Genomic DNA, 14018 nt, shown 5'->3' on the forward strand with positions numbered 1-14018 from the left:
GTGCCAATACCATACTCTCTTAATTATTATAGTTTTATAATTAGTCTTTACATTGGGTTCTCTTTTGTCAAGATTGTATTAACTATTCTAGGGCTTTTGCTTTTCATGTACATTTTAGAGTCAGCTTGTCAATTTCCCCCAAACCCTGATGTGATTTCAATAAGAATTGCATTGAATTTATAGATCAAATTGGGGATAACTGACATTGTTATACTTCCATTTCGCAAACATGTTCTATCTCTTCATTTTATTTTCTCTCAGTAATATTTTAGTGTGTGCACTTGTGTGTGTGTCTAAAGACCTTGCTCATCTTTTGTTAAAATTATTCCTAGACCTTTTATGTCTTTTGGTATTATTTTAGATAGTATTATTTTAAAATTATTACCTTCCAGAGTCATGCATGTCCTTGGTATGTTTTCAGAGGTAGAGACTTCATGTTCTTCTCACATAAGGATGAAAGGGTTTGGGAGGCCTCAGTGGTTCTTATGGGATGAGTCTTGTCTTTCCTTAGCTCATGTGTCTGAAGTCTGTAGTTCTTGATGTCCTTAAGGTCAACAAAGAAGGAAGCCCCATCCCTGCAGAAGCAGGAACTAGAGTCCACCCAGGATGACATCTGTTAGTGAAAACACGGAGGCCCAAGATGAGAAATCCCAGATTTCTAGACCTTCGGATTCCAAATCCCTGATTGCTACTACCTCAGCTTCCCAGCTCTTAAAGCCTGATTTGGCTATTGAGGAACTGATGACAGAGGAACAGAAGTGTGACATGGTGTCATCATACATTTGGTCTGATGAAGATAATGATGAAATACTGGAGACCATAAACAAGGATGAACCAAAGGAGGAACCCCCCACCAATCGACCATCTTGGGCCAATAAAATTGAGTACCTGCTGGCCCACGTGGGCTTTTCTGTGGGACTGAGCACCATCTGGCGCTTTCCTTATCTGTGTTTTCACAATGGAGGTGGTGAGCCTGGGGACTAGGAATCATGGACCCAGAAGGGGGTGGGGAGCCAGACGACTATCCTAGCTACTCTGGGGTCTCTGAAATATGTAGGGGTGGGGGGATTTGGGAACCTGATTAGGGCAGAAACCAGGTACCTGGATGGCAGCTGTGCTCACCACTGTACCACCAATGCTGGAGCCAGGTACCTGAACACCTAGCGTGTTAGGTGGGTGTGAGCAGGATATCGGAACACTTAGGCTCGTGAGGATGGTGGGGCTGAAGGCCGAGATTGAGGGAGGGAGTGGAAACTGGGCCTCTGGTCTTCCAGGAACTGGGGACTCAAGGGACACTTGAGACTATGAGGGATGTGGAAACAGTTGAGCCCTGCTGCTGGTGGCTCTGAGGGAGGTCACTGGGGGGGGGGGGGGGCGTGTTTTCCCAGTCCCCAAGGAAGTCCAGGCACTGAGGAGCTGGGTGGTTCTCAGAGGCCCTCCTGACCCCCTGCACAGGCAGTTTTCTCATCATCTACATCCTCATGCTGTACTTGATCGGGGTTCCTCTTCTATTCCTGGAGATGGCAGCCGGTCAGAGGATGCGTCAGGGCAGCATTGGTGTATGGAAGGTCATCAGCCCCTGGATGGGTGGTGTGGGGTACAGCAGCTTCATGGTAAGGAGTCTTGGGCTGTCCAGGCCTACCCTTAATGCCCCGCTCCGACCCCAACAGTTCCTTGTCCTGGGAGGGGTCCCATGACTTCACTTCTGTGGGTCAAGTCTCTTCAGTCCCACAGTCCTCTGGTCAAATCCCCTCCCTTCTGCTGGCCTTCCTTTCTTCTCCTGTCTCCAGAACTCTTCATGGTCCCTAGGTGTGCTGCATCGTGGGCTCGTACTACAGTGTGCTCATGGCTTGGAATCTCTTCTATTTGGTTCAGTCTTTCCAGTCTCCACTGCCTTGGTCAACGTGCCCCTTACTGAAGAACTCCAGTTCTTTTGGTGAGAAGAGAGGGAAGAGAAGGGCAAGTGGGAGAGCTGTAAAAGGTTAGAGTAATGAAGAAGGAAGAGGATCACTGAGAGACTAGGCATGAGCAGGAAGATGATGGAGATTGAAGGAGCGGGTGGAGGGGGACTGGAAGAGGGAGGCTTGTGGTCTTGCAGTTTCCTCCATGGCGAGTTCACCTCAGATCCTGAATGTGAGCGGACAACGTCTACCACATACTTTTGGTACCGGAATGTATTGAAGGCCACAGATGAAATTGAAGTGGGTGGGCTACCCATTATGCACCTCAGTGTCTCTCTCTTTGTTACCTGGTTTATTATCTGCGTCTCCATGATCAAAGGACCAAAGTCCACTGGAAAGGTGAGCCATCCTCTAACTTAAAATCCGATTGGGGCGCCTGGGTGGCTCAGTGGGTTAAGCCGCTGCCTTCGGCTCAGGTCATGATCTCAGGGTCCTGGGATAGAGTCCCACATCGGGCTCTCTGCTCGGCGGGGAGCCTGCTTCCTCCTCTCTCTCTCTGCCTGCCTCTCTGCTTACTTGTGATCTCTCTCTGTCAAATAAATAAATAAATCTTTAAAAAAAAAATCCGATAGACTCCTTTCTTTCTGAGACCCCCCTTATATTCTCCTAACTTGATGCCTGTAGGTCTCCCAACTTCTAACTCCTTCTAGTATGACCTTTGACTCTCAGTAGTCTTGGATCCCACTGTCCCAGCTTCTGCCTTTGCTGACCTCTATTTCTGAATCATACTTCCTACTCAGATGCTGTATGTCTCAGTACTCCTTCCCTACTTCATCCTTTTCTGTCTCCTAATCCGGAGTCTCATGCTGGAAGGTGCACATTTTGGTCTCAAGAATTTGTTGGCTGCCAAGGTGAGGTGTTCCCTGCCCTTTGATCCTCTTATCCACATGGGGGTGTCAGGGACAGAATTGTTGTTTTTCTGATAGAGGCCCTCCGGGCTCCCTCCTTCAGTGCCTTCTCATCCTCCATCACATCATGGTTTACCCCATGGTTTATTTCCCTTCATGGTTTACCCCATGGTTTACTTCCCTTTATATCCCAGTTTACACAGTACTTCTCCCCAGTTGCCAGCCCTGTACTCTGTGGAAGTGTGGCGCCGGACAGGGAACCAGCTCTTTTTATCCATGGGCCCTGGCTTTGGCAGCTTCACTGCAATCAGCTCATACATCCCTCGGGCCAACAACTGTGTCATGGATGCCTTTGTTGTGGCTCTTCTCAACTTGACTGCCTCGCTAACTGCCACCGTGTTTGTATTTGCCATAATGGGCCACGTGGCCACAGAGAACACCGAAAGATGTTACATGAGGTGAGACCAATCTTTCATGTGGAGATCATCAAAAAGACCAAAGTCTGAGAAATAGCTCAAGAAATTCCAGTCTAGGCCCCCATCCTTCAGGGCTATTGGCTCAGTCAATATGGGACCCTCAAACAGGAGCCTCCTGAAGCTTTGAAACACCTGAATCACTCCAACTCTATCTCTTTCAGATCTGCCTTTCTAAACTAGGGAAGCCCTCAAACTTGGAGGTTTTCAAAGTTGTGTTCACCCCATTCTTAACTGGGGTCTGCCATGGAAAATTGGGAGAATGGCTTCAGTGGAATCATTAGATAAGAAAAAATAATAAAGGAGCTACTGCCCCACCAGAGTCCCCTTAACCCATTCCTGATTTTCTTCTCCTGTGAGATTCATTCTAAAAATACTCATCAGACATTTATAAAACATCTGTCTGACAACCCTGTGTTTGTATTGGGTTCTGGGAACACAAACAGTGGTGAAGCAGACCATTATCCCTGCCCTCGGGAAAATCAGTCTTGAAGGAGATACTAAATAGATAATGACAAGTAGATGAGAACTGTTAGTAGGGGTGATGAGAAATGCACAAGAGCAAGCTGTTAACATCCTGAGGCAGTCAGAGAAGACTTCCTCTCCTGGAGGCACTTCCGAGTTCAGTGTGTCTCCTGACAGATAACCACAGCTAGTAGTCTTTCAAGTGTTTCCCATTCCTAGACCTACATAGAGAAACACGTTATTGAAAAAACTGGATGAAACCATACTACTTTCCTGCAGCTTGTTGACTTGCCCTTATGGAAATAGATCTTGAATAGCTTTCCATGGCAATAAATAGAGTTCAGGGAGTTGAGTGAGCGTTTGTAGGAATTTGCATATGGAGAACAGTATAGTGGTCGAATTGGGGGAGACTGAGCAGGAGCAGAGTGTGGGTGGTTCTAGGCAGAGATAATGTCGTGTGCCAAAGATCTGGGCATGCTGGAGAGCATGGCTGGTTGCAGCAGCTCGAATAGTTGAGTGTGGCCGAAGTAGAGAAAGTGAAGAGTTATACTTTAGGAGACTAGAGAGGCCAGTTGGTCAGGAAAGTGGAGAAGCTTTAACATTGTCCTGAGATTGTCTAGTAGGAGGTACACGTCCTAAAGCCCTCCATGATGATATATTAAAGACCAGCTCCAGGGCCCCACGTGAATCAGAAAAACTCTGGCCTCGGCAGACGCCTTATGAAAGTAGGTGTCCAACAGGTAGCACTAGGACCCTGGAGACCTAGGTTGCAGTGCAGTTCAGAAACTCTAGACTAGCGGTTTTCCTTCTCATGTAGAAGAGAAGAGAAGTTATCTTAAAGGGCCATAATGGTTTTATGTGATTCTACCTCTGTCTCCAGGAATGCTGAGACAGTGCTGGGTCTGATAGCTTCCAGGGTGCTGCCTGTCGAGGCCAGCCCTCCAGAGAGTATATATCTTCATCCAAGCTCCATCTACTCCAGGTGGCTCAAGAGCCTCCCTCAACGACTCAAAGACATGGTCCTACCCTATGTGTCCACTTGCAGCATAGCTCAAGAATTGAAGGAGGTAGGTAAGGGCTGGGGATGGGGTCCTCATGTTCCCCTCAAAGCCCCTCCCCAGTGCACCAGAAACTTCAGCTCTGCAGAGATGTCTCTAGAATCCAGAAAGACAATTCTTGGCAGCATCCCGGACAACCAAGACAGAGGTTTACCATACGCTATTGCAGTAAGGCAGTTGTAGCCTCTGTAGCACCAAGCACTGGAGTTCACATAAGCCTGTTCATACCATCCCAAAGAGTTGCCAGACCAGCAGCTGTTGCCGGATGAAGTCCTCATGCCTCAAAGCCAGATGAATTCAACAATGTCTATTAACAGAGCTACAGATGGTTTCCTAGGGGAGGGGGCAGGAAAGCAGTTAGGATTCTACAGAATGAGCTCAGAGCCCTTGCTCTTCCTCCCTTCACTCACAGGTTATGGAGGGTCCCGGTGTGGCCATTGTGGCATTTACTGATCTCATCTGTGTATTTTCCGGGTCCACCTTCTGGGCCATCACCACCTTCGTGTTGCTGGTGAGCCTGGGGCTGAGCACCATGACCGGAATCATGCAGGGCATCATTACCCCGCTCCAGGACACTTTCTCTTCCCTCGGGAAATACAGAAAACTGCTCACAGGTACTCTAATCTATGGTCCCACTCCTACCTAACACCATTGTTGAGCTTAACCCTACTGGGACTCTTACACAACCTAGTTTGAATTCTGAACTTGATCCAAATCTGATGTTTTCCCTCAGTGGGCGTCTGTGTGCCTATGTTCCTGGGCAGCCTCATTTTCGTGAGGCCTTCGGGCAGCTACTATGTGAACCTGCTGGATGATTACTGGGTATCTCTGCCCCTCTTCTTCATTATCATCTTGGAGAACATAGCCATGGCCTGGATCTATGGGGCCAGGAGGTGATGCCCCAAGCCCCGGATCTGCAGTCACGCATCCACACAGCGACAGCCCCTAGGGAGTACTGCCCTCCTGCTCTCACTGTCAGGCCTCTGACCCAGGCTTTTGGAGAGCCCCCAGGGGTGGGAAGGAGAAAGCATGGGCTAATTCCTGGAGAAAACAGGTGGAGAATGAAAAAGTGGTGGACAGTCCATATCAAGTCCTAGTGGCTCCTGAACCTTAATTTTAACCAGGGTAGTGTGGCAGGTAATCCCTTGCTTCTCTAAGTGTGCTCTGGAACAGTAGCATTGGCATCACCTGGGAGTTTAAAAGCAGACCTTCAGGCTATACCCCAAACCTTTAAATTTGTATCTGCATTTTAATAAGACCCCCAAGTAAATGGTATGCACACTAACATTTGAGAAACAGCATGTAATCCAAATGTGGTGGTGTTTCTAGGCGATAGTAGCTCTTGGCATCAGTTTGCTGGTTCTACACTCACTCTCACATATTACCCAGGTGTGCCCAAGCAGGCACACCAGGCAGGCCTTGTGAGCACTGAGGATACTGGGATAAATTACATTGAGTTTTCCACTCTCAGAGTTGAAAGAAGAAGACATTAGGTAGATTTGGGGGCAGGATAGTAAGCCTATGATAGAGGCAGCCAAGGGCACTCTGGGAACACAAATGGTTATCTAAAGAAGGCAAGGAGGGGGTGCTTGAACAGAATCTAGACAGGAAGGGGAGTTTGTCAAGGGAAAGAAAGGAGAACATTCTAGGCAAAAGAAACCCGATGTGCATCCATGTTGGGGCTAAGAAGGTGTACCAAAGAAAGCTAGATATGTGAACTTGAAGAAACTACATTTAGAAACCAGATGTATTGACTTTGATTCTAAAGGTGATGGAAGAGAGAAGTGTTTAGGGGTTTTGTTTTTTAAAAAATCTTGGGACTGGGACAGAAATCAGACTGAAAGGTGATGAATTAAGAGGCAAGAAAACTGGTTGTGGAGGTGAACAGAAAGGTTTAAGAAATGCGAAACTTTGTCTCCCGGGCTGGGTTTGGATTGACCCCTCCCCAAGGCTGGATAAAGCCCGAAAAGGCCCCCCAAAGTCTTGTGGCCCTTCCTCTCAGGTTCCTTGCAGACTTGATTACCATGTTGGGCCGCCCCATATCCCCCATCTATCGTTGGCTGTGGTGTTTTCTGTCTCCGTTTGTGCTGCTAGTCCTGTTTGTAAGCACCCTGATTCATCTGCTTCTGAAGAACCTCACCTACTTGGCCTGGGATTCGAGCATTGTGAGCCTCCCTCTAAGACCCCAGAACCCCCTAGGGAGTGGGTGAGAATGTTCCAATCTCCTCTGGCCTCTAGGACTCTGTCGCCTTATTCCCTGGTTCCCTTAGAGATTCAGTTATCTAGTCTCTGGCCTTGGTTCATGACCTACCCCGAACCTCTACAGCCTTCCATTTCAGAGAACCTGGGTTTCTAAACCTTCCCTTTCTCCACAGTCCAATGAGGTGATCCGAGTTTATCCATTATGGGCTAAAGTCTTGCTCATCATCCTCATCGCCATTACCATCTTGCCTGTTCCTGCCTACTTCTTGTACACACTCATTGGTGTGGATTTCACAGTCTCCATGATTCACAGTAGGACAACAGTTATCTTCACACCGGAAGCTAAAGGGAACTCACTGAAGTCCCATCCATGGCTTCAGGTGAGGAAAAATCAAAAGAAGGATAATATGTTGAATAAATAACAGAAAAACCTCTCTGCCGTGTGAGTAATTCATCTAGGAAATAGGACTTGGTTTATTTGGCGAAACACTTCTTTTTCAAAGTGGAACTCCCTGGCTGGCAACTTGACATTCGAAAAGGTAAAAGTGCACTTGCTAATGTAAGTGGACCCAAGACATTTTGTTTTCCTGGATTAGGAAAGTTTTTTCTGGCCAGGTGGAGGTTAACACAGCAGTCATTCTCTCCATCTCCTATAGTTGCCTTCAGCAGACACATAATGATGGTGTTCTTTGACTTCCAGTATTTGGTTGATGGTGACTGCTGACCCTACTTCTCCTAGGCGGCCTTCCTCTTGGAACTGGTCTGTGTCAGGTCTTATCCCTATGAAACAAAGGTAAAAATGGTGCTGGTAACTACATCAGTGGAACTTTGCTTTTGTCATTAAAAAATGTGTAACTCCCATTCTTAGTTTCCATTAATTGTTCAATTCAAATGCTGGAATCCCAGACCCTCTCTGCCTGTTCCTTCCTAACCAGATAGAGACCGTTTTCTCAGAATGCAGTAGATTCGCTAATTATGGCAAAGCAGTTAATAACTGGTGACTTCCTCATGTATCTCTTAAATTCTTGGAATAGTTGATTACTTGTACCAAGTCTACCAAGGGACTTAAAACTTTACACATTATATATTTTTACTCAGTTGGTCTAGGAGCCTGATGGAAGGATATTTGGTAGGGAATGACAAAGAATAGAGGTTAGCTGCAGGGTTTGAAGACCCATGGAATACTTCATTTAGGGCAAGGTGACAACAAAAGGAGACGAACAAGACACACGGTAGTAAAAGACACCTAAAACGTACCATAAAATATATTTCAACAATCCTCTGTAAATGCGTAGATGAACTTTGAAGAAATTAAGGGAAATCTTTAAGAGGCCAAAAATTAAACTTAATTAAGCTTGAATTCAGCTAGTGTTAAAGCTAGTGATTGCTTTGGGATAATTGCTCTGAAGGGTTATACTCTCCATGAAAGGGTTAGATGGCAATAAAATGTATGTCTTGGTTCTTTCTCTAATAGCAAGCAACTAATGTCTTTTCTTTTCTTTCTTTTTCTTTTCTTTTCTTTTTTTTTTTTTTTTTTTTTTTTTGAGAATTTGTACCCAAACCCACTCTCTTGTGGGATTTTGGTTCAGATTCACACAACATGCATAGTCTGAAAACCCCAAGTTGAGATTAATATAGAAGGTGCTTGGTGGATAGCAGTTTGCCCCCCAGCACCGGTCATTAGTAAATATAAATAATCTCTGGGGGAAACAGAACCTCCCTGCCAAACCTCATAGAACTCCATGAACATGAGCTCAGAAAAAGAAATTATAAAATGTGTAAGGCAAAAGGTACCCCAAGGGAGGATTCGCAGAAACAACAAATAGCAAGAATCACGGCTCAAGGACCTAACGTGCTGGAATTATCAGATGCATAATATAAGCTAAAATATGTTTAATATATATTAAAGACAGGGGTGCTTGGGTGGCTCAGTTGTTAAGCGTCTGCCTTTGGTTTGGGTCATGATCCTGGGGTCCTGGGATGGAGTCCCGTGTTGGACTCCCTGCGTAGCTGGAAGCCTGCTTCTTCCTCTCCCAATCCCCCTGTGTTCCCTCTCAGAAATGATTAGGGTATTCGTAAAGGAACCAAAAAGAACTCTTAGAAATGAAAAAAAAATAACAGATTATTTTTGTTAATGGATGGGTTAAACAACCAATTACAGAACCAGGAAGAGAAAATCTAAAAAAATTACCCAAAATATAGCACAAACTACAGTATTAAAAATATGAGATTAACCATATGTGAAATTTAAGAAACAAATGAACAGACAGACAAAAAAATAGACTTAAATACAGATAGGAAACTGGTGGTTGCCAAAGGGAGATCAGTGGGGTGATGGGTGAAATGAAGGGGATCTAGAGTGTACTTATCTTTTTTTTTTTTTTTTAAGATTTTACTTATTTATTTGGGAGAGAAGGAACATGAGTGGAGAAGAGGCAGAGATAGAGAATCTCAAGCAGACTCTGCACTGAGCATGGAGCCCAACTCGGGGCCTGATCTCACAACCCTGAGATCATGACCTGAGCTGAAACCCAGAGTCAGATGCCTAACTGACTATACCACCAAGGAGCCCCAGTATTACACTTACCTTGATGAGGATTGTGTAGAATTTTTGAATCATTATATTATACACCTGAAACTAATATAACACCGTATGTTAACTATAGTTGAATTAAAAATGTTTAAATGTTTATGAGACATGGAGAGTAGTAGGAGAAAGTCCAGCATATGTGTAATAGGAGCTCCAGAAAGAGATCATTGGAAGAATAAGGGAGAGGCAATTTGCAAAGAGAAAAAAGCTGAACACTTTCCAGAAACAATCTATAATTTATGTATTAGTTATGGTAAATAATAATAGATACTCTAACAGTTTCAGTACAAAAATCTCAGTGACTTTATACAACTGGGCATCAGAATATTCTACAGTGTAGGCTGGAACAAGGGTGGGAGTGCCCTACATTCAGTCATTAAAGATCCAGACTTAGTTCACCTTGGTGCTCTTCCCTTCTCTAGATTTTGGAGTTTTTGCCAGTGATCTGGTGGACAGGGAAAGAGAATGAGTTATAAGCCAGATCTGAAAGTGGAGTACATGACTTCTGTCCACATCCCACTGGCCAGAGTAAAAAGGCTGGAAGAACAGAGAACAGTTATTAGAAAGCACTAGTGGTTTCTGCTACATTCACAGATCAGCAGAGTGGGAAAAAAAATCAAGGAAAAATCAAGAGAATGTGAAACAAAATATAAAATATTAGTGTAAAAAAAGTTGGACAAGAAGAAGATAAAGTATTATAAATCCACATATACTAATAATAGGTATTACAATTATTTACAAATGGACTAAATACACTAGTTAAAAGGCAAACATTGAAGACTGAACCATTTTAAATCCAGCTCTCTTCAATTGATGTGGGACACATCTGTAACATTAGGACACAGGAAGATTTAGAGTAAAAGGAAGGAGGAATCCATACCTGCCAAATACTAACCAAAAGACAAAATCATTATGGCAATAAAATATTTTTTGAGATAAAGAGGTTGCAAGGTTACATTTATGAGAAGGATACAAAGGTTATAAATTGCATGGACCTAATAATACAGGTTCAAATGTATAAAACTGATGGAATTGTAAGGAGAAATTGACAAATTCAACATTTTTGTTGAAAACGGACACAATTTTAGCAGAAAAACAGTAAGTAGGTTTTAAAAATTTATGTATTTATTTGACATGGAGAGAGGCAGCGAGAGAGGGAACACAGGCAAGGGGCATGTGAGAGGGAGAAGCAGGCTTCCTGCTGAGCAGGGAGCCCGATGCGGGGGCTCTATCCCCAGACGTTGGGATCATGACCTGAGCCAAATGCAGAGGCTTAATGACTGAGCCACCCAAGTGCCCCAATTATGTACATTTGAACACAGTTAACAAGTTTGACATAATGGACATATATGTTGAACACTATATTCAATAATTAGAGAATACGTATCTTCTGAAGCACACAGAATATAAAATTGATCACATAGTAACCCATAGTACAAGCCTTGACAAACTGCAAGTCATTATACAGACCGTGTACTATGACCACAATGTAACCAAGTCAGATATGAATAATGAAAATACAATAGAAGGAAGTCATATAATTAGACATTTTAAAAACCACATTAAAAAAATTCATGGGTCAGGGCGCCTGGGTGGCTCAGTCAATTAAACATCTGCCCCTAGCTGGGATCATGATCTCAGGGCTCCCTGCTCTGTGGGGAGTCTGCTTCTACCTCTCCTTCTACCCCTCCCCCCATACTATCTCTCTCTTTCTCAAATGAATAAATAAAATCTTAAAACAGCAAAGTCTCCTTATTTTATTTTATTTAAAGATTTTATTTTTTTGAGGGAGAAACAGAGCATGAGAGGGGAGAAGGTCAGAGGGAGAAACAGACTCCCCATGGAACAGGGAGCCCGATGCAGGACTCAATCCCAGGACCCTGGGATCATGACCTGAGACAAACGCAGTTGTTCACCAACTGAGCCACGCAAAGTCTCTTTAAAAACAAATTTATGGGTAAGGGACTACATCATAATAGAAATTAGAAACTACATAAAAGTAAGCAATAAGAACTGTATATCAAAATGATGGGAGGGAGCTAATTTGGTAAGCATGTGTGTGTGTGTTTGGCCTGTCCTACATCCAAACCTATTTTCCATTTAGGAGAAATCTGCATTGTTTGAGTCTTGGTGGGAGAAGTGGATGCACTAAATTGGTAAATTAATTTCAAATTATTATAAAAGAAGGCTGAAAATTGATTAGCTAAAACATCCAATTTAAGAAGGTGGAAAAAGACCAATAAATCTAAAGTAAAAGGAAGAAAATAAGCAGCAGAAGTTACTGATACAGAAATACTGATACAGAAAATAGAATTTTCATTCCCAGGTTTCAGCACTGACAACCCCCCCCCCCAAAAGAAAACAGGATGGACAAACTCAAAAGCTGAGTCTCAAAAAACAAAAATCTGTGTTTTGGGGTTTTTAAAAATTAATTTATTTTTTCAGCATAACAGTATTCATTATTTTTGCACCACACCCAGTGTTCCATGCAATCTGTGCCCTCTCTAATACACACCACCTGGTTCCCCCAACCTCCCACCCCACAGCCCTTCAAAACCCTCAGATTGTTTTTCAGAGTCCATAGTCTCTCATGGTTCACCTCCCCTTCCAATTTCCCTCAACTCCCTTATCCTCCATGCTATTCGTTATGCTCCACAAATAAGTAAAACCATATGATAATTGACTCTCTCTGCTTGACTTATTTCACTCAGCATAATCTCTTCCAGTCCTGTCCATGTTGCTACAAAAGTTGGGCATTCATCGTTTCTGATGGAGGCATAATACTCCATAGTGTATATGGACCACATCTTCCTTATCCATTCGTCTGTTGGAGGGCATCTTGGTTCTTTCCACAGTTTGGCGACCGTGACCATTGCTGCTATAAACATTGGGGTACATACAGCCCTTCTTTTCACTACATCTGTATCGTTGGGGTAAATACCCAGTAGTGCAATTGCACGGTCATAGGGAAGCTCTATTTTTAATTTCTTGAGGAATCTCCACACTGTTCTCCAAAGTAGCTGCACCAACTTGCGTTCCCACCAACAGTGTAAGAGGGTTCCCCTTTCTCCACATCCTCTCCAATACATGTTGTTTCCTGTCTTGTTAATTTTGGCCATTCTAACTGGTGTAAGGTGGTATCTCAATGTGGTTTTAATTTGACTCTCCCTGATGGCTAGTGATGACGAACATTTTTTCATGTATCTGATAGCCATTTGTATGTCTTCATTGGAGAAGTGTCTGTTCATATCTTCTGCCCATTTTTTAATATGATTGTCTGTTTTGTGTGTGTTGAGTTTCAGGAGTTCTTTATAGATCCTGGATATCAACCTTTTGTCTGTACTGTCATTTGCAAATATCTTCTCCCATTCCATGGGTTGCCTCTTTGTTTTGTTGACTGTTTCCTTTGCTGTGCAGAAGCTTTTGATCTTGATGAAGTCCCAAAAGTTCATCTTCGCTTTTGTTTCTTTTGCCTTTGGAAACATATCTTGAAAGAAGTTGCTGTGGCTGATATAGAAAAGGTTACTGCCTATATTCTTCTCTAGGGTTCTGATGGATTCCTGTCTCACGTTGAGGTCTTTTATCCATTTTGAGTTTATCTTTGTGTACGGTGTAAGAGAATGGTCGAGTTTCATTCTTCTACATATAGCTGTCCAGTTTTCCCAGCACCATTTATTGAAGAGACTGTCTTTTTTCCACTGTATATTTTTTCCTGTTTTGTCAAAGATTATTTGACCATAGAGATGAGGGTCCATATCTGGGCTCTCTACTCTGTTCCACTGGTCTATGTGTCTGTTTTTATGCCAGTACCATGCTGTCTTGGTGATCACAGCTTTGTAGTAAAGCTTGAAATCAGATAACGTGATGCCCCCCAGTTTTATTTTTGTTTTTCAACATTTCCTTAGCGATTTGGGGTCTCTTCTGATTCCATAAAAATTTTTGGATTATTTGCTCCAGCTCTTTGAAAAATACTGGTGGAATTTTGATCAAAATGGCATTAAGGGGCGCCTGGGTGGCTCAGTGGGTTAAGCCGCTGCCTTCGGCTCGGGTCATGATCTCGGGGTCCTGGGATCGAGTCCCACATCGGGCTCTCTGCTCGGCAGGGAGCCTGCTTCTCTCTCTCTCTCTCTCTCTCTCTCTCTCTGCCTACCTGTGATCTCTCTCTGTCAAATAAATAAATAAAATCTTAAAAAAAAAAAAACAAAATGGCATTAAAAGTATAGATTTCTCTAGACAGTATAGACATTTTAACAATGTTTATTCTTCCGATCCAAGAGCATGGAATGGTCTTCCATCTTTTTGTGTCTTCTTCAATTTCTTTCATGAGTGTTCTGTAGTTCCTCAAGTACAGATCCTTTACCTCTTTGGTTAGGTTTATTCCCAGGTATCTTATGGTTCTTGGTGCTATAGTAAATGTAATC

General features: G+C 43.6%; 1 protein-coding gene across 2 annotated transcripts in view; it reads left to right on the forward strand.

Moving 5' to 3' along the window:
- LOC309852889 (orphan sodium- and chloride-dependent neurotransmitter transporter NTT5-like) overlaps positions 1 to 11777 on the forward strand; it is a 44263-nt gene extending 32486 nt beyond the window's left edge. The window contains exons 2-13 of one of the 2 annotated variants that reach the window (XM_082710339.1): positions 551 to 967; positions 1456 to 1613; positions 1810 to 1936; positions 2125 to 2300; positions 2702 to 2812; positions 3026 to 3267; positions 4628 to 4814; positions 5218 to 5419; positions 5539 to 5698; positions 6808 to 6970; positions 7181 to 7387; positions 11702 to 11777. In XM_082710339.1, the coding sequence (XP_082566465.1) occupies positions 607 to 967; positions 1456 to 1613; positions 1810 to 1936; positions 2125 to 2300; positions 2702 to 2812; positions 3026 to 3267; positions 4628 to 4814; positions 5218 to 5419; positions 5539 to 5698; positions 6808 to 6970; positions 7181 to 7387; positions 11702 to 11749 (2142 nt within the window). In that variant the 5' untranslated portion in view covers positions 551 to 606 and the 3' untranslated portion in view covers positions 11750 to 11777. Of the gene's footprint in view, positions 1 to 550; positions 968 to 1455; positions 1614 to 1809; positions 1937 to 2124; positions 2301 to 2701; positions 2813 to 3025; positions 3268 to 4627; positions 4815 to 5217; positions 5420 to 5538; positions 5699 to 6807; positions 6971 to 7180; positions 7388 to 11701 lie in introns of those variants that run through there. The other variant, XM_082710340.1, reaches the window with a different exon arrangement.
- Positions 11778 to 14018: the final 2241 nt, after the last annotated feature.

The sequence above is a fragment of the Mustela nivalis genome (assembly GCF_964662115.1).
Source record: "Mustela nivalis genome assembly, chromosome: 18".
NCBI lineage: Eukaryota > Metazoa > Chordata > Mammalia > Carnivora > Mustelidae > Mustela > Mustela nivalis.